Source organism: Bufo gargarizans, chromosome 1, assembly GCF_014858855.1.
Source record: "Bufo gargarizans isolate SCDJY-AF-19 chromosome 1, ASM1485885v1, whole genome shotgun sequence".
In the NCBI taxonomy this organism is placed as follows: Eukaryota; Metazoa; Chordata; class Amphibia; order Anura; family Bufonidae; genus Bufo; species Bufo gargarizans.
Window position 1 is genome coordinate 570,553,050 of NC_058080.1, and position 20,504 is coordinate 570,573,553.

The 20,504-nt window shown below is 41.9% G+C and overlaps 1 protein-coding gene across 26 annotated transcripts in view; it reads left to right on the top strand.

Moving 5' to 3' along the window:
• Window positions 1–20,504, top strand: part of NCOR2 (nuclear receptor corepressor 2) — a 407,074-nt gene that overhangs the window by 239,443 nt on the left and 147,127 nt on the right. For 22 of the 26 annotated variants that reach the window (XM_044275678.1, XM_044275679.1, XM_044275664.1 and 19 more), the window contains exons 13-15: window positions 2,267–2,321; window positions 3,286–3,384; window positions 18,015–18,121. In XM_044275678.1, coding sequence (XP_044131613.1) covers window positions 2,267–2,321; window positions 3,286–3,384; window positions 18,015–18,121 — 261 coding nt within the window. The remainder of the gene's footprint in view (window positions 1–2,266; window positions 2,322–3,285; window positions 3,385–18,014; window positions 18,122–20,504) is intronic. The other 4 variants (XM_044275660.1, XM_044275673.1, XM_044275670.1 and 1 more) reach the window with 1 other exon arrangement.

The window sequence follows — 20,504 nt, forward strand, 5'->3', positions numbered from 1 at the left end:
TGAACCTCCTCTTGTTCTAGTAAATCATTTTTCCTCAAGAGGATTGGCATCACTTCAACATTCTCCACAAATGACTCTGCTTAGTCAGACACATCAGCATTGAATTGCTGTGAAATGTCAATGAATCACCAACATGTTAAAGTGTAAGGAGGGTATGAGTAGACACACATTCCCCCAAAGCACCAGCAGTTTATGCTTACAGGAAGAATAGGCACGATAATTACCTACTGTAGGGCTGGGGTCCTCAACCTCCGCTGCTCCAGACTTTGGGAAACTACAAGTCCTAGTATGCACACTTGTTCAGCTTTCCTGAAAACATCTATAGAGGTGAAAGGAGCACGGTGAGGGTTATAGTTTCACAATAGCTGGAGTGCCAGAGATTGCGGACTCCTGTGTGATGGCAAAATATTTTACAGTAGTAACCAAGAGGATAGGTTTACACTTTGCAGTAAAAAAAAGACAAAAACGGAATTTTAAGACATTTTTTCATGTGTTATTTGCCCACATGACTTTGAGGTGAAACACATTTATCAAAGCCTTGATATCCCCTGCACTCTGAGGGTGCACCTAATTGGGAGCATCCTCTAGCAGTCCGTGTGCCTAGATTGAGAACTACTCCAGGCCTTGATTGGAGTAGTTTTCATTTTTGTCTGGAAATACAGTAGGTATAAATGTTAATGAATTTGCCAGGGCTTATAACCCGGCTCATGCCACTCCCTAATGTCACACGGGCATTTAAAAAGTCACAAAACTTTAAACTATAAAGATAAAGAACCAAATTGTTATAAATGCAATAAGGATAGAGGAGATTATAAACATCTATTGTGGGAATGCTCGGGTATAAAAGATTACTGGATAAAAATATTCCGGAAATTGCAGAACAGCTCCCTCGTGAAATATGAAGCCCGTATTGAATATGTAATTCTTGGCACTCTGCCAGAGACAGACAAAAATAAAATTGAGCAACTATTTTGGTTTCGGGGTATAACTCTGGCCAAAATAATAATAGTCAAACATTGGGGCTCCACGAAAAATCCAAGTTTCCAGGAATGGATGGAGTATATGGAAAGGGTAAAGGAGTATGAATACAGTCTTGCCCAAACGGCGGGGAAAAAGCAGTCTGGCTGCGGATATGCGGCAATTGGAAATGAGAACACTTAAAGTTACAATAGTCGCTCTGCGGAAAAAGGGGGTTGAAGGAAAAATAAATAAAATATAAGTCACAAAACTGGGTCTTGCTGCTTTTGTACCCCGAAAACTATCAAAAGAAGTGTTAGTAAATGACCCCCATTATGTAACCCTTTTCTCCTGTAAAAACCAGATGGGCAGTTGCATCAAAACAAACTGCAGCAATTACAGCCAACACAATGCAGGAGATTTACTAATCGGAATTTACCAAATGTACCACAATTTCCGCAAACACATGTTTTCTACCATCCCCTTTTTACAACTCATCTGAGAAGGGGGCATGGCTTAAAGGGGGTTATCCAACACTATATCAGACTTACCTAGTCCTCACCGTTGGGTTCGCTCTCAATCACACCACGACTGGCTCTTCATCTCCCTGCTGCTCTGAAATCAACATCCACTTTCATAGGGGGAAGGGGGGGGGGGGGGGGCTTGTGATGAAGAGCCGCCCATGGAGTGATGAAGACTAGAGGCGGACTTGCAACTTAAAAAAAAAAAAAAGCCTAAAAGTGTTGGGGCAACACAAGTAGGTGGGATCAGGCATACCATCTGTAGCACGGGCCTTTTTCCAGCCTGCAGCAGTTGCAGAGATAGAAGAGCCTTTAGGTGTAACTGCAACGCCCCCCGTTGCCCCTAGAGGCTCATTTGCATATATTAAAACAATTTTTTTTTCAGCAATGAGGGCACATATGATCATAGGACCAACACAGATGCCGTCTGCTGCCATGTGCACATGTAACAGGTCAGCCAGTGTCATAGGTACAAATCTGCTGACAGATGCCCTTTAATACATCTACAGTAAAAGGATCAGACAGAATAATAAAAAAAAGATGATTAGCGCCTCCATGTATCATTTACATATATTAATCTTACCAAAACTGGGTACGTCCATCCACGCAGAACATATTGGTGCAGATAAAACCCTGTGTATCCGTCACATGTGACTGTACCCAAAAAGACAACTACGATGAACACCTGAGGCCCCCTAGTTCTAATGGTGACTGATCAGGCACTACACTGTTTGGTTATGTGATGAGATTATGGGTGCCATGTAATCATTTGGTGTCTTCTCTTACAGATTTATCCAGCAACCAAAGAACTTTGTGTTCATTGCTTCATTCTTGGAAAGAAAGGTATGAGTGATCTCTATTAATAACTTAGTGACGTGAAGAGCTTTAGGTTTTGTGGTGTCTTGCGTTCAATGCTCATTGCTCAGTAATATGGATTTTGCAATGGCTTACAGTAAATGCTTCCAGACTGCAGAAGTGCTGTGGAAGAACTACATGTTAAATAGGAATCCCATGTAAAGATTGACTTGGCATATGAAAATACTAAAACCTCACAAATTAGCCGTCATTAGCGCTGTAAAGCTTGGCTATATTGATGAAACCTGCATGTCTTTGTCTTTGTAAGGCTACTTTCACACTAGTGTTTTTCCAGGATCCGGCAGGCTTCAGCAAAAACACCTCCGTTACTGATAATACAACCATCTGCATCCGTTATGTAAGGATCCGGTTGTATTATGTCCTATATAGCCATAACGGATCAGTTTTGTATTATGTCAGATTGTGTCAGATAAAACGGATCCGTCCCCATTGACTTGCATTGGGGGTCATGCTCCTTACCCCAGGACGCATGCTGCGGTTTGCTCTCTGGTATGAAAACGGAACGGAATGCATTCTGGAGCTTTCCGTTCTGTTCAGTTATGTTTTTGTCCCCATTGACAATGAATGGGGACAAAACGGAAGAGGTTTTTTTTCCGGTATTAAGACCCTTCGACGGATCCCAATACCGGAAAACATTAACGCTAGTGTAAAAGTAGCCTAACAGAGAATTATTTTATTTTTGTGATTGCTATATTGTTAATGATTTGAAACTGTAAAGATAAAAAAGAATGACGTTCAGGTGTAAAAGGCCTCAACGCTGCATTCCTAGAGCACAGGGAAGGCACTTATGTCAAAGTCTAAAGTTATGTAAAGCGGACATGTTACTGTGTGCTGTAATCACTGGAAAGGCAGAGGCTTTACGATCTGTAAACTGTGTGGATGGCTGTGACCTGACAATGTGAGCTTATGCTTTGCACGCCTGTCTTTGCAGACCGTGTCCGATTGTGTTCTTTTCTATTACCTGACCAAAAAGAATGAGAATTACAAAAGCCTGGTAAGAAGAAATTATCGACGAAAGGGAAAAGGCCAGGTGAGAGATCTGTGCTTTTTGTCTTTATTCAGTTTTTCTGATCTGCTTTCGCTGTGTAGAGAATGTAATACAGGGATCAGCAACCTCCTGAAGTCCAGCTGTGGTGGAACTGACTCCCAGCATGCACAATTGGTTGTCTGTTCTCAGATCTTCCATAGAAGTTAATGGAGCATGCTGGGATTTGTAGTTTCACAACAGCCTGAGTGCCTGGTTCCAAGAGTGCATTCACACGGCTGGATCCATTTTGTCGACTGCAGATCCGTGTACACCGGCTGTGTGCACCCCCGATCGCTGTGCAGACCCATTGGCTTCAAGGCACCCATGATCATGTCCTATCTTTTGTGGCACAGCCACACGGACCCTGAAGCACTTGACCTTTTTTTGCCCGCAACATGTGGATTGCGGGCCTATTGAAGTCAATGGGTCCGCACCACGATATGTAAAATGATGTTCCTGTACATCATTGGTGGGATATAGTTCCTGCACAATGCTGTAATGAGCCTATGACCTGGGCTGGCTGGGAAGTAATGTCTGTACACTGTTGTACATTTCCATGCACACGCGTTAAAAGGGTTTTTTTCAAGTGATAAAAAAAAAAACTTGTATAACAAATGCTGAAAGGGTAAAAATAAAAATGTTTACTTATCTCACCGAGCACCCAAAGCGGCTGTTCGATGCTGCTTCAATCTCCATTGCTCTCCCCTTGTTGATACAGAGCTCCATGCACGAAAATTGGACTTCCTTTTCAGCCAATGAGTAGCTGCACCAGTGACTGGTTGAGTATCCAATCCGTTCCTTTTTATGTGTGTGGAGTCCAGCACCAACGGCAGAGGTGGGGAATTGTAGTAATTTTTTTATTTTTAACCCCTTCAGCATCTTTATCTATAAATCTTTACCTATATCTAATATAAATGTATGAAAGTAAAATTTGTGTAATGAAGAAAGTGAAAAAAAGTTCAACGTGCTTATTCTATGCATTCCACCATTATAAAATAAAGCAGGCATGTCCAAACTGCGGCCCTCCAGCTATTGCCAAACTACAACTCCCAGCATGCCCTAATAGCTGTAAGCTACCCAGGCATGCTGGGAGTTGTCGTTTTGCAACAGCTGGAGGGACGCAGTTTGGACATGCCTGAAATAAAGAATATATGTCTTTATGTGGAGCCTTTTGTATTATCTGTCTTCACTGGGGTGAAAGTTAATGGAGTAACATCCCTGGTTACCCAGAGCAGTAAAAAATGTCAAATGGGATTTCTAACTTTAACAAACGAACCTGTGTAAAAAATAATCATATACCCAACCTTTTAATATTTTAATATCGTTCTCTGTGCCGCAGCCCATGCTCTGATGGGTTTTGTTTACTTGGACACAGTTTTAATGATACCAATCACTGGCCGCATGCCATTTATGTTAGTACGTTGTACGGAATTACACCCGTGTGGCCAAAAGTGTATGTGATCAAATTAAAACGCCATGCATTATCATATTCACCGTGGCTTTCTGACTCTCCACCATGCCATCAGAGCTCAGCTGTTACAAGGAGCCAGCACCTAATGTTCCTAGGGCATCAGAAACACTTAAAGGGGTATTCCCATCTTAGACAATGGGGGCATAATCGCTAGGATATGCCCCCATTGTCTTATAGGTGCGTGTCCCACCGTTGGGACCCGCACCTATATTGAGAACGGAGCCCCGAAAGTGATGGCAGCCGCCCTCCATTCATTTCTATGGGGCCGCCGAAAATAGCCGAGCGCTTGCTCATCTACTGCCGTCTGGTCCATAGAAATGAATGGGAGCATGGGCCGTGCATGTGCGGCACACTCCCATTCACTTCTATGGGAGAGGCGGGAATTAGCGCTTGGTGGTGGACTTGATATTGACATGGGGTGACCTGAGATCTCCAATGGCAACGGAGGAGCAAAGTAGCTGAAAGCCAGCGGCGGAGAGGTGGTAAGTATGATTTCCTCCACAGGTTAAGCCTTCGTGGGGCTCTGCCCCAAAGGCCGCCGGGATGAACAACCCCTTTAATATGGCCCTGTACAGACTAATTCTTTCTATGGATTGATACAGCATATAACGTTGATCACAGCTGAAGGGGTGCAGCGCTTATCTGAGCTCTTCTGTCCCTTTATATTAGGCTACTTTCACACTTGTGGCAGAGTGATTAGGCTACTTTCACACTTGTGGCAGAGTGATCCGGCAAGCAGTTCCGTCGCCAGAACTGCCTGCCGGATCTGGCAAAACGTATGCCAACTGATGGCATTTGTAAGACTGATCAGGATCCTGATCAGTCTGTAAAATGCCTGATCAGTCAGAAAATGTATTGAAATGCCAGATCCGTCTTTCTAGTGTCATCCGGTAAAACGGATCCGGCATGATTTTTTTTTCATGCGCAGACCGGAAGGACGGATCCGGTATTTCTATGGGAAAAAATGCCGGATCCGGCATTTGGGAAAGTCTTCAGTTTTTTGGGCCGTAAATAAAACCGCAGCATGCTGCGCTATTATCTCCGTCCTGATCAGTCAAATAGACTGAACAGAAGACATCCTGCTGCATCCTGAACGGATTGCTCTCCATTCAGAATGCATGGGGATATGCCTGATCAGTTCTTTTCTGGTATAGAGCCCCTATGACAGAACTCTATGCCAGAAAAGAAAAACGCAAGTGTGAAAGTACCCTTAGCAATTACAGCAGGTCTCGTCACCCCTGCAAACCAAAGCTTCTAAGATTTCACTTTGGCATGTCAAAAGTTGACGGTTACACTTTAATACTTCTCCTTTATTCAAAAATTGAGTGCAGCAAATGAGTTCATTCTTACCATGGGTTCTTCTTACATCACAGCCCCATTTCCTTCCTCAAATCAGCAGCTTCCCTAATGATCTTTTCTCAGGGTTACAAATTAACAACAGCACAGGATCAAAATGATCTACTGCGTCTAGAAACACTTCAAGTGTTGTAGTTTTTAAAAAAATTTTTTTTTTTTTTAAGTGATCAAATTCCTTAGGAACTGAACTTCTTTCTTCAGAGCTGGTTTATTCAGCACTTGTGTTGTATTCTTGTGTAAAAAGGATCTACAGGTGGATTTTAGGAAATGTGATGCTTAAAGTACATTGTAGCCATTGTAATTATACAAGTCGGCTCACTTCCATTTGACACAAACCATCATACATTGCCTGATCCACCGCAATCAATTCCAGCGGCACCCAGTGGATCCCATTGACTTATAATTAAGCCTTTCAGATGCTTACCGGTATATATACTTATAAGTCACATCTGCAGCTGCTCCTTGGGCAGGAAAGCTGAATGCTGGGAGGAATTCTTTATCTTGAACTTTAAAAACTCCTTACGGTACAGTGTTTCGTCGTACTTTACTGTGTGGATTGCTGTGCAATGTATGTCCATAAAGACGTAAGAAGTGTAGATATTTCTTTGATGACTAGTACGGTGTCCTTGGCACACACACCATGTTTGTCTGGTCACTTCTATTCATACACATATACTTAGAAGGATGAATCATGAGGCGAGCCTGGCCTATTCCAGTATATTGCAAAATCACAGCTGGAATGTTGTGGTTAGTTGAAGGCTTAACTATGCAAATGGCCAGGAAGTGTGGAGGCTCCGAGCAGTACTGGGCACATCCCACAGCCGGCAGGAGTGCAGTGTGTGTCAGGGTGGAGGGGGGTAGTGGAGCTGGAGCTGTGGAGGAGGGGGCTGCTATGGGAGCCCGGACATCACACAAGCGGGGCGGAAACTGGATTTAATTGCAAGTAAGTGGTTTGGAGAGAAGGGCATTGCTATGTCATTCTTGTGTAGGGGATCACGTCTGTCACTAGGTCTGCTTCTGTGTGTCTGAACTGAAGTTGTGCTGTTTGCTACATTCTCCATTGTTTTCAGTATACAATGTCCAAAGCTTCCATCTAATGAATATCGGAGTTCATATGTGTAAGCCTGTGTCTTACTGTTCTTTCTTCCTTTCTTCCAACCTTGTGTGTGTACAGCTGGATGGATGGAGACTCGGAGAGAGAGAGACAGAGAGACTCGGAGAGAGAGAGACAGAGAGACTCGGAGAGAGAGAGACAGAGAGACTCGGAGAGAGAGAGACAGAGAGACTCGGAGAGAGAGAGACAGAGAGACTCGGAGAGAGAGAGACAGAGAGACTCGGAGAGAGAGAGACAGAGAGACTCGGAGAGGGAGAGACAGAGAGACTCGGAGAGGGAGAGACAGAGAGACTCGGAGAGGGAGAGACAGAGAGACTCTGAGAGAGACAGAGAGACTCTGAGAGAGAGAGACAGAGAGACTCTGAGAGAGAGAGACAGAGAGACTCTGAGAGAGAGAGACAGAGAGACTCTGAGAGAGAGAGACAGAGAGACTCTGAGAGAGAGAGACAGAGAGACTCTGAGAGAGAGAGACAGAGAGACTCTGAGAGAGAGAGACAGAGAGACTCTGAGAGAGAGAGACAGAGAGACTCTGAGAGAGAGAGACAGAGAGACTCTGAGAGAGAGAGACAGAGAGACTCTGAGAGAGAGAGACAGAGAGACTCTGAGAGAGAGAGACAGAGAGACTCTGAGAGAGAGAGACAGAGAGACTCTGAGAGAGAGAGACAGAGAGACTCTGAGAGAGAGAGACAGAGAGACTCTGAGAGAGAGAGACAGAGAGACTCTGAGAGAGAGAGACAGAGAGACTCTGAGAGAGAGAGACAGAGAGACTCTGAGAGAGAGAGACAGAGAGACTCTGAGAGAGAGAGACAGAGAGACTCTGAGAGAGAGAGACAGAGAGACTCTGAGAGAGAGACAGAGAGACTCTGAGAGAGAGAGACAGAGACTCTGAGAGAGAGACTGAGAGAGACAGAGAGACTCTGAGAGAGACAGAGAGACTCTGAGAGAGACAGAGAGACTCTGAGAGAGACAGAGAGACTCTGAGAGAGACAGAGAGACTCTGAGAGAGAGAGACAGAGACTCTGAGAGAGAGAGACAGAGACTCTGAGAGAGAGAGACAGAGAGACTCTGAGAGAGAGAGACAGAGACTCGGAGAGAGAGAGACAGAGACTCTGAGAGAGAGAGACAGAGACTCGGAGAGAGAGAGACAGAGACTCGGAGAGAGAGAGACAGAGACTCTGAGAGAGAGAGACAGAGACTCAGAGAGAGAGAGAGAGAGAGAGAGAGAGAGTTTTCTTGGTTGGTAATTTAGAGCCAGTTCTGTCACTTGTTAGATAATCCTGACACAGATGGGGGAACCACAGGTGTACAAAGAAATCACTGGGCCCCATAGCAAGAATCTAAATTGGGCCCCCATACCAATTCATAGCTCCTCCCACTACCTGTTCATGGCCAGTATATACAGCAGTGTACTGATATGTGAGCAGTGAGGTATAAATTACAGCTCGTACTCACATATCAGTACACTGCTGTATATACTATATTTCTGTACACATTGCATCTATTATACCTCGTACCTCACATATCAGTACACTGCTGTATATCTGTAAACACTGTATCTTTCATACACCTCGTACCTCACATATCATTAAACTGCTGAGTATACTACATACCTGTGTCCACTGCATCTATTATACTGTATAATAAATGCCGTGTGTGTGTCTGTCTATAGGTATAATAGATGCAGTATATGTGGTCAATTATATATTTATTGTGGGAGGGAATAGTGGTTGTAACAGTCTGTAGTACTATATATATATATATAATTAATGGGTGTGTGTGAAAATGGGTAATGGGGTGCAAATAAAGAGGAAGGTGGGAGAACCTCCTCTTACCACTCGGTGGAGTACTCATACTGCAGTTCTTCTCCATGATGTTGGGGGTTGAAGGACCTGTGTTGATGCTCTGTGCAGTTCCTTTATAGATGTAAAGGACCTGTGTGCTGAAGATGATGTCCTCACAGGTCCTGGCAGATGCTCCTATCTAACCTGGGAACTACAGCATTCTTTATGCAGTTCCTTTACTAGATGTACTGGACCAGTGATGACATCATCACAGGTCCTTTAGTGTTCCCTATTTATGATGGGGATACTATACTGGAGCTGGTCAGTAATGTGTAATTAGGGTGCGGGGCCTTTTCCCCACTGCTGGCCCCTTTTCCCCATTGTCCCTATAGCAGCTGCGTGGTCTGCCTCTGCCCACTCGGGAGAACTGATATAAGAGACAGGAACATGAAATCGGTAGGTGACAATACAGTAAATGCTTTACTTGAGGTATTTTCCTAGCATGAGAGTGAAAGAAACAGGACATCTCCTGCTGTGTGCCAGTGTGAGGAGAGATCTCTGTGGTATTACATGCAGCATTGTGTGCATGTGTCACATGAAGGAAGTCATGACTTGGTGACTCTGATGAAGGTCACCTTGCCTTGATGCTATTGTTTTGGGCTGATTTAATTCAGACCATGTGATGAATGTAGAACAGCACCAAATCTCGGCACACCCCAACAATTTGCCATCCATGCTCTTGAGGAACAGGCATTTACAATTATTATGTACCCTAGATTTCTGAATCCTGAAAAGTATATTTGTCTAGTTAAAGGGAACTTGTCACCATGAAAATGCAGTGCAGTCCGCAGGTTATAGAGCAGGAGGAGCTGAGCACATTCATATATAGTTTTTTGGAAAAAGATTTAGTAAAAATTGTATACATTTAATCCCCACTCTTTCTATTCTTAGGAGTTATGTGGGCAGTCCTCCTCAGTGACTGACGGCTAAGGCTACTTTCACACTTGCGTTCGGGGTTCCGCTTGCGAGTTCCGTTTGAAGGCTCTCACAAGCTGCCCCGACCGCATCCGTACGGCCCCAATGCATTCTGAGTGGATGCAGATAGCTTAACTCCGTGTGACTAAGCATATAGAGATAGCTGTCAGTAAGTAGGACTACTCACAAACTCTTAGGGCTCATTCAGACAACCGTATCTGTTTTTGTGGTGCGCAAATTGCAGATTCTCAAAATACAGATACTAGCTCATGTCTATTCTTGTATGCATGTTCTATCTTTTTTTGCAGGGCCCATAAAACTATATATCCCACTGCTCAGCTCCTCTAGTTCTATAACATACCTTGGTGACAGGGATAGTAACCTTATTGAATGTCACCTAGCTTTCCTAAAATAGAAACATCTAAATTAGTGTGCTCTCACCTGTAGTTTGTGGGGGAGGGGATTGCGGCACTTATTGCACTTTTTTTGTGGTAAAAACACTAGCTCCAGATGTTTGCTGAAGATCTATAGGAAATATGAAATGCAGGCAACACAAGTGTTGTTTTTTCCCTGTCTCTTTTCTTAATAAGGTGGCATCTATTATCTTTCTGGCTACTTTTCAGAAACACAGCATGTTGTGGCTCCTGCTGTTTTTCCTACGTTCTGCCAACACCTACAGTACAGACCAAAAGTTTGGACACACCTTCTCATTCAAAGAGTTTTCTTTATTTTTATGACTATGAAAATTGTAGATTCACACTGAAGGCATCAAAACTATGAATTAACACATGTGGATTTATATACATAACAAAAAAGTGTGAAACAACTGAAAATATGTCATGTTCTAGGTTCTTCAAAGTAGCCACCTTTTGCTTTGATTACTGCTTTGCACACTCTTGGCATTCTCTTGATGAGCTTCAAGAGGTAGTCACCTGAAATGGTCTTCCAACAGTCTTGAAGGATTTCCCAGAGATGCTTAGCACTTGTTGTCCCTTTTGCCTTCACTCTGCGGTCCAGCTCACCACAAACCATCTCGATTGGGTTCAGGTCCGGTGACTTTGGAGGCCAGGTCATCTGGCGCAGCACCCCATCACTCTCCTTCATGGTCAAATAGCCCTTACACAGCCTGGAGGTGTGTTTGGGGTCATTGTCCTGTTGAAAAATAATTGATGGTCCAACTAAACGCAAACCGGATGGAATAGCATGCCGCTGCAAGATGCTGTGGTAGCCATGCTGGTTCAGTATGCCTTCAATTTTGAATAAATCCCCAATAGTGTCGCCAGCAAAGCACCCCCACACCATCACACCTCCTCCTCCATGCTTCAGGTTGAGAACCAGGCATGTAGAATCCATCGGTTCACCTTTTCTGCGTCGCACAAAGACACGGTGGTTGGAACCAAAGATCTCAAATTTGGACTCCTCAGACCAAAGCACAGATTTCCACTGGTCTAATGTCCATTCCTTGTGTTCTTTAGCCCAAACAAGTCTCTTCTGCTTGTTGCCAGTCCTTAGCAGTGGTTTCCTAGCAGATATTCTACCATGAAGGCCTGATTCACAGTCTCCTCTTAACAGTTGTTCTAGAGATGTGTCTGCTGCTAGAACTCTTTGTGGCATTGACCTGGTCTTTAATCTGAGCTGCTGTTAACCTGCGATTTCTGAGGCTGGTGACTCGGATGAACTTATCCTCCGCAGCAGAGGTGACTCTTGGTCTTCCTTTCCTGGGGCGGTCCGCATGTGAGCCAGTTTCTTTGTAGCGCTTGATGTTTTTTGTGACTGCACTTGGGGACACTTTCAAAGTTTTCCCAATTTTTCAGACTGACTGACCTTAATTTCTTAAAGTTATGATGGCCACTCGTTTTTCTTTACTTAGCTGCTTTTTTTTTTTCTTGCCATAAAACAAATTCTCACAGTCTATTCAGTAGGACTATCAGCTGTGTATCCGCATGACTTGTCCACAATGCAACTGATGGTCCCAACCCCATTCATAAGGCAAGAAATCCCACTTATTTAACCTGACAGGGCACACCTGTGAAGTGAAAACCATTTCAGGTGACTACCTCTTGAAGCTCATCAAGAGAATGCCAAGAGTGTGCAAAGCAGTAATCAAAGCAAAAGGTGGCTACTTTGAAGAACCTAGAATATGACATATTTTCAGTTGTTTCACACTTTTTTGTTATGTATCTAATTCCACATGTGTTAATTCATAGTTTTGATGCCTTCAGTGTGAATCTACACTTTTCATAGTCATGAAAATAAAGAAAACTCTTTTGGTCTGTACTGTATATACAGTAAAAATGCCATGATCACGTTAGTGGTAAGGCACACTGGGGGTCATTTATCAAAAACCTTTTAAAGGCTATGTACACCTTCAGGGCCGTTTTTATGACTGCATTTTACTCTTTTTGGGTAAAAAAAAAATATTCATTCAATTACTACTTTTTTATTAAAATTGTTCATCTGTTTCTTAGATACAGGATTTAAAAATCAGTCCATTTGCAAGTAGTGTTGAGAGAACTTGTTTTTTTAAGTTTGGCGTCTAAAGTTCAGCTTATCGAAGAATCCCGTTATAGATTCTTAATTCCGTTATGGCCTGTGGTAGCGGAATCTATAACTGGATTCTTTGATAACCCGAACTTTAGACACTGAACTTAAAACACAAGTTCGCTCAACACTATTTGCAAGCTATCACTTTCTGTTGTCTTTGAATCCCATAAGATGACTCCTGTGTCGCTCTGATCTCCTGAACTCATTAACTGCGGTATAGTGAGTGTTTGAGTAGTGTTGAGCAAAGAGAGCTTGGGATGTTACATCCAAAGCGGCTTTGTTTAAAAGTTTGGATTACTACTTCGTTGAATAACTTCAGTAATTGATTTTTAAAGTAGAAAACCACTTGAAACCGAACTTAGCTTCGGTTCTGAGGTACCAGACAGAGCCGATACATTCTAATACTGTACAGAGACGGATCTCCGTACAGTATTACGGTAATCTGAAGTTTTGAACGAAGCGACTTTGGCTGTAACATCCGAAGCTTGCTTCTCTCATCTATCTTTGAGGTCAGATCAGAGATAAGAGCTACACATGTGCTGTCAGATTACATGATTGAAAGAAAACAGAAAGTGACAGCTTGCAAACAGACTGATTTTTTAACCCCTGTTACTCAGAAATGGCTGAACATTTTTAAGATGGACCAGTCCCCCCAAAAAAATTTCATCCCAAAATGTCCTAACGACGTCCTTAGCTTTTCAACTCCTTAGGCAGTTAATGGCCTTAAATGGAAATGTACGCCATCTGGTATGTGACAAACATATTACATTTTTGTGTTTCTTATATTCCTTTTCAGCGTTTCAAAGACTTAATGGCTGAATTGTATTAGACTCCATCTTATCTTTGTTTTAAGAGACTAAGAAATGCGCTCCGAACCATCTAAGCTCTATTTGCCAAATGGATTGGCTGGAGGGCAATGCACGTGATAACATTATCAGTTACCCATCTGATTGGGCAAAGGGTGTATTTGCCTGGGGAAAGTTTTAAAAACCCACCTGGGTGTGTTAGTGGGGGTTGCAAGTTTGTGTGTGGAGCCATGCTATAACATTAGAAGTTGAATCACCGCCCCATTGATATAGAACTATAAGAACCGAAAGCCACGGTCCACTGGCAGGAATACCCAAACCACATCTTTTAGGGGTGTAAGTTTAGTTTTTATGTAATCCACTTTGTATTGTTTCTTTAACTGTAACTTGTATGCACTTTTGTTAAATCATAAGTTTAGTAGCTCAGTGGTTGGGATTATTCCTAGCTTAGGTAGGATTCCCAGCAGGGAAAATTGGGGTCCCATAGAACAGATTACTGGACCTAGCTTTCTGTAGTCTGGGGATAGGCCTCGCAGAAGTGAGCAGAGGCCTATCCAAAGACTGAGTGAAAGATGGTGTTTGATGTAGTGTGCCATCTTTCTGGTGGCAGCACTTAAGGACCTTATTGTTATAGATTAAAGAACGCCACAGCCGAACTGTTGTATGTAAGGACCTGTTTTAACATTTATTATCAACTTGATAAACGCCTCTACAATTTAGAGGCGGGAGAGTTTTCTTCTGCCATATTTATTTTATACAGTGTTCACACGTGAATGGATTGGTTCCCATGTGCCATCTGTGTGTATTCATATGACTTGCATGTCAGTAATTAATTTTATTGCAATGGCCATTTATAATGTATATGGTTCATGTATTACTCAATGAATGTAGACTCCGGTGGCTGAGTGTACAGCCTCATGGGGCAGACATTCTGCAGCTGCAAAATCTGCTTTGTTACAGGCGGATTTTTCTGCAGATTTCACCCTATGCATTGCAAAACTTGACATGCTGTGTATTTATAAGCCGCATCACAGGCCAATTTCCTTTTTGGATTTTTCCACAGCATGTGGATAAGCCTTTGTTGGCACAGCTCATCTTCTATGTGTGAATATACCCTAAAGGATTTCACTTTTTTTTTCATCCTCTGCACTAATGTAAAACCTTATTATGTATGTAAACAATAGTTGAAAATGGCACAAACTCCAGCTTGTAAGTGGCATCGCTAATCCTCCATTTCCAGGTGTCCGTGTACAGTAAATGTTCAGCACATACACCAGTGGTTCTTGACATTATTATTGATTTCTAGGATAGTGGGAGGCAATCTGTCCTGGGCACAGCAATCTATTTTTGAAAGCTGTTGAAGTCTAATCTTATGAACAAATTTTGCAAGAAACCTTTCTCGTATGGTCTTTTAAAGAGGGTCTGTAATGAAAACAGATATCTTTATATTTGGTTTAATCCAACCCAGTGAAAATGCTGCTAATGGTTGGTAATGCATCCAGTGAACAGGCCACTGAAGCCCCTTTTGGAGCATACAAATTTGCCTATCTTTCTTGTATTATTGACCCCCACCAATCTGATAGTTGTTATTCCCTATCAAGTGGATAGGTGATAACTTGCACCTACCGGAATTCCCCTTAAATAAAATAAAATTACTGTACTGAAAAATACTTAAATATTATAAATATATTTCCAAATACCTTTCATTAGTTATAATGGCTTGTTTTGTCTGGGGAGCAATCATCAGGGGAAATATAACGGCCGCCATCCTACTAGTACACACAAAACCTGTCCTAATCACACAGAAGGACAAGTTACTTCAGAACACTGAGCTAAAGAACTGCCTCATCCTCCTCTCTGCTCTACTTGTCAGGGATTATGATCCTGAATACAGTTTAATATGATCTTCAGCTGAATCTCTGTAGGAATGGAGTTCATGAGGAGACATAAAGTACGTAGAGGAGGTGGGGATGTTTCTAATGAGCAGCAGCACTTGTATTGCGTCTCCATTACCACAGTCTGTCCTGTCTATGTTCTCTGTACTTCATGTCTCCTCATGATCTCCATTCCTACAGAGATTCAGCTGAAGATTATATTAAACCCTATTCAGTATCCTAATCCCTGACAAATAGAGCATAGAGGAGGATGAGGCAGCTCTTTAGCTCAGTGTTATGAAGTAACTTGCTTGTCCTGCTATGAGATTAGGACTGGTTTTGTGTGTACTGATAGGACGGCGGCCGTTTTATTTCTCCTAATGATTGCTCCCCAGACAAAACAAGCCATTTCACTATGAAAGGTATTTGGGAATATATTTATAATAAAGTAATATTTATGTTTTTTCACTTTCTTAATTTCCAAGGAACTCCTTTAAGTCCTGTGGAGACTGTTTGGCATCCATTATATTTACAGTACTATGCAGCACTGTTTTGTCATGTGTTTTTTGTTTTTTTGCATTTATTGCTTCTATCTTCTGTACTGTGCTATGGTCACATGACCATGTAGCGCTTTCTTATTTCCTGTGATAGTACGTCCATACAGAGGCACTGCGAGGATTGTCTATGTAACTAGATGTATGGGAGGAGATACCCACTAGCTGGGTATTGTTAGGGGCGGTGCTGGAGCTGTGGCAGTGAAAGGACAAGTGCATCATGGGTTTGGTTGGATATATCAACAGGAAGTGCTACATATAGGATGGAAACCAACCATAGTGATTTGTGTTTATGGTGAAAACAGTTCAGGATAATCCAAAAGAACATGAGGAAGATGTACATGAAGTAAGCAACAACATGAGCATATCTGTTATAAACCATAGTAATCACCGAAAATCCCCTTAAGGTCCTCATGTGTCAAAGCGGGGAAAAAAGTGGCTCATTGTCCAAAGAAAGGAAACGTGTTGCCATTCATCTTCTAAACTGCCCTGGAAAACGAAACGTTGACCGGTTGCAGCTGGTAAGAAATGAGGCTGAAGTGGTTTCAGAGTATTGGTTGGTTTAGTCTTTCTCTTCGCACTGGCTTGTATTCTGGACATTTGGCTCTGGGCAGTGTATGTGAACCACTCAACTCTGAAAATATATATACTTTTGCACACCACATCCTCTTGAGCAGCTTCCACATCTGTCTGCACCAGTGCAGTCTTTACACCAGACATGAATGCAATATCAGAGCAGTTTTTATTACTTTGTACCACTGCCCTTCCATCCTATATGATTTAAAAGGGTAACTACCCCTTTAGAAAAGTGTATTTAAAAACGTTCTAAGTGCCCTGAAATTATTTTTTCTAATATACTTTATTTATGGATTTTGTTGTTTTACAAAACAAATAGGCATCTAGATGTCCATCTCGCTTTGAAATCTGTACACTCGTAGACCGCTGACGTGGTACACAGACGTACAGATTTCACTGTACTGCTGGAGTAGGGGCCTCAGCAACTCTGTACTGGCAGGAGCATGCATTCTGGCATAGAAAATCTGTAGACTTTCAGGATTTAGTAGAGCAGAGTAGGTTTGTGCCTGCTTTGCTCATCTGTGATCACTGCGTAACACATCGGTACACATAGGCCCTGCACCCATATGCTATGCCATGATTTAGCTCATTGGGTACAGGCAAGAGCAGCGATGTGTGCTTCTGTCAGTACGCATAGTGAGTGAAGCGCTGCCGGTATTCGCTTCTCCGGGCGCAGCGCTGCACTGTCCTGACTGCATACAGTGTCAGGACCTCATGTGCGCACTATGAGCTGATGCTGCACACAGTCAGGTCACATTGCAGCTCGGGCCTGGAGAATATCGGGGAGCAAGACCACCTGACCTGGAGAGTAGAGGTGGAGCAGGAGAGGTAGGTGAAATTAGGTGGTCTGATCTGATATATGGGTCTCATCTGATCTGAGGTCTAACATGGAGGGTCTGATATGAGGATTGATATAGGGGTGTTATTTGAGGTTTCATAGGGGGATCTGATCTGAAGTCTGATGAAAAAAAAAAATATATATATAATTTTTATTTATTTTTTTCCTCTAAAACCTGGGTGTGTCTTACAAAGTGAAAAATAGGGTATTTTAGAACATTTTGAAATAAACTTGTCTAAAGAGTTAGTTACCCTTTAGAATTCTCTTTAATATACATTTAATAATACAAGAGCCAGAAAAACATATTTTATTACCAGCCAGATTAATTTCATTGTACCTGAATAGTAATATTTCCTGCTGCACATGCAGCTGAATCTTGTCATTCCTCTTATTCTTTTCTTCTGCTTTGTTCTATTGCAAAATTAATGAACGTGCTATAATGTTTTATGTTGGAAGAACATAAAGAGTTTATGATTGTATATTACTGTTTATCAGACTTTGACTCTTAGGGAGACACTGACAGAAGCTGGCGCTAGCAAAACAGTTCTTGTTCCTTGGGAGATATCGCTTTGCATAAAAGATGGTTGAATATGTTGATATTGTCTAAATCCTTGCCGTTTGGAATTCCTGCTGTAGAGAGCGCCATTGAGCTGCAGAAATGTGCACAGACACAAGGGCCTTGTTTCTTGTACACTTGATAGTTGAGTTGTGTATTCAATCAAACTTTCATTGTTATTTCTTTAGCAGCAGATGCCCCGTAGTACCCAGGAAGAAAAAGATGAAAAAGAGAGAGAGCCTGAAAAAGAAGAGTTTAAACAAGATGTGGAAAATGACAAAGAGGAGCTTGGGAAGTATGTGTCGCCTTTTATACTATTCATCATTTTACCGTATTTCCTTATTTGTTGTGTATTGCTTGGAAAGAATATATTTGTTTTTGAGCCTGAGGACATATGCAGTTACCGATGATTCTCCTTGTGGTGTGCAGGCTCAGGATACAAAGTACTATGAATTGTGAAATACAGTTGGGTGATTGCTATTAAAGGGGTTCTGCACTTTGTTTAAAATGATCGGCGGGGGTCCGACACTTGGGACCCCCGCCGATCAGCTGTTTGAGAAGGCTGCGGCGCTCCAGCAGCTCCACGGCCTTCTCACTGTTTACTGCTGGCCCAGTGATGTCACGACTAGTATCAACTGGCCTGGGCGCGGCTAAGCTCCATTTAAGGGAACAGAGCTTAGCCCCGCCCAGGCCAGTTAATATTAGTCGTGGCGTCACTGGGCCAGCGGTAAACAGTTAGAAGGCCGCTGCCTTTTCAAACAGCTGATGGGCAGGGGTCCCGGGTGTCGGACTCCCGCTGATCAGAAGCTGATGATCTATCCAGAGGATAGATCATCAGTTTAAGCAAAGTGAAGAACCCCTTTAAATTATACCTCCAGCAATGAGTAAAATGAAATCATGAAGGACTTAAATTATATTGAGCTGTTCTGTTCCAAAGGCTTAACTGTTTTTCTAGCTGTGTGAATGATACCTTCACTTTGTGCCGGTCATCTAATAACCCTTATGTCTAAATTACTAAAGCCAGTAAGATAAGAATTGAGCTATAGTGAGTGTTTATAAGGTCAGAGATACGGAGCCCTTGAGTGATGGAAGAGACAGAACATTCAGATATAGAAACTCAGCCCTGTACAGAGAAAAGGGCTCAGAATTTTTAATAATAAAATAAATTACCCCAAAGGTGTATATAGCCTTTAAACTTATTGAACTGGAGAGAGAGCTGAGCTGTCTCTTGGGCTCTCTTGTTTTGTACTGGAGCCTTGCTTGTATAACTTAAGTTTATTGTAATAGAAGCTCTTTGTCACAGCACCCGCAGGGTAGCGGGTGCCTGCAGCCGAACAGCACCCTAGCCACCGCGCTAAGCCCCTTTAACTGTAGACCACAGCAACAATAGCCACCAGGGTGGATTTGATTTAAATCAAACCGATTTAAATCACTAGTCAGTAAGGTTTGATTTAAATCATAGTTTTTTACATAAAGTTTCATATTTGGACAATTTTTCTGTTGTACTTAGGAAGGAGAAAATTGTGTTTCTTTGGTCATCTTCATCACAGCACATCTCATGATGTTGCCTCATTCGGGTCACCAGGCCTTGCATTTCTTTGTTGCACTGTTTGCATTTTGCACGCATGCCTGCCTTACCGATAGGTAAAGGAACTTCATTAAAATATTGCCAAACTGGGTCTCTTTTACGGCTGCTGCCATTATAGTTTTTTTCCTCCAAGGAAAGAATGTGATAAACCTCAGGTCATACACACAAAAAGATCCAAAGACTTGTCTGTCTGTGGCTGTGCAGTACTGTGCTCAAAAAGTTTCACTTTCATTTTGTAGTACTCCTTGTCTGCTTGCCTTTTCCTCCTTACACTTAGTTTCACTTTCTTCTTGTGCAGATCTATTCCACTCCAAACAATCATAAAAATATTATTTATATTCTATTCACTGAACTTTAAACTTAGCACTGAAGGGGTTGATTCTGTATTTATAGGTTTGTAGAAGTTAGGATTAAGATCTTTTTCTCAACTCTTTTCATGTTATAAATTCAGTTTTGAGAACTCCAAAATTAAACCAAGCATCTGTGATAATATCTTGTAGGCCGAGAAACTACCCAGTAATCTTACAAAACCTCTGGAAGAGCATGACATTGTGAAAGGATTAATGGAATTTAACAAAAAATGAACATATACAGCCTTATTCTACATAATTAAAAAAGTAATCTTTATTTCATAATGAAATAACCTTTGGATGGTAATATATTTTCCTCAAAAAGCATTTTATATAAAAAAATCAGATTTAAATAAAAAAAAATCAGATTTAAATAAAAAAAAATCTGATTTAAATAAAAAAAAATCTGATTTAAATAAAAAAAATCCTTTTTTTTTTTTTTTTTTTTTTTTTTTTTTAAATCATTGATTTTTATCCACCCTGATGGCCACCATGCGGCACAACACCCTAGGGTCACTAAAACTCACTTTTCCATATGGTCTCAGACAAGAGACTGAGAACAAGTCGGTATTTAATCCTTATACAGTCTCTTGCTAATTAAAGGGGTTGTCCAAGATTTTTTTTACTGATGGATAACAAACAAAATATGGAAACCCACATACATGCAAACAATGGAACTAGGGATTAGAGATTATTTTAGTTTATAGTGGTACTATACATTAATAAATTGAAGCTCTTTA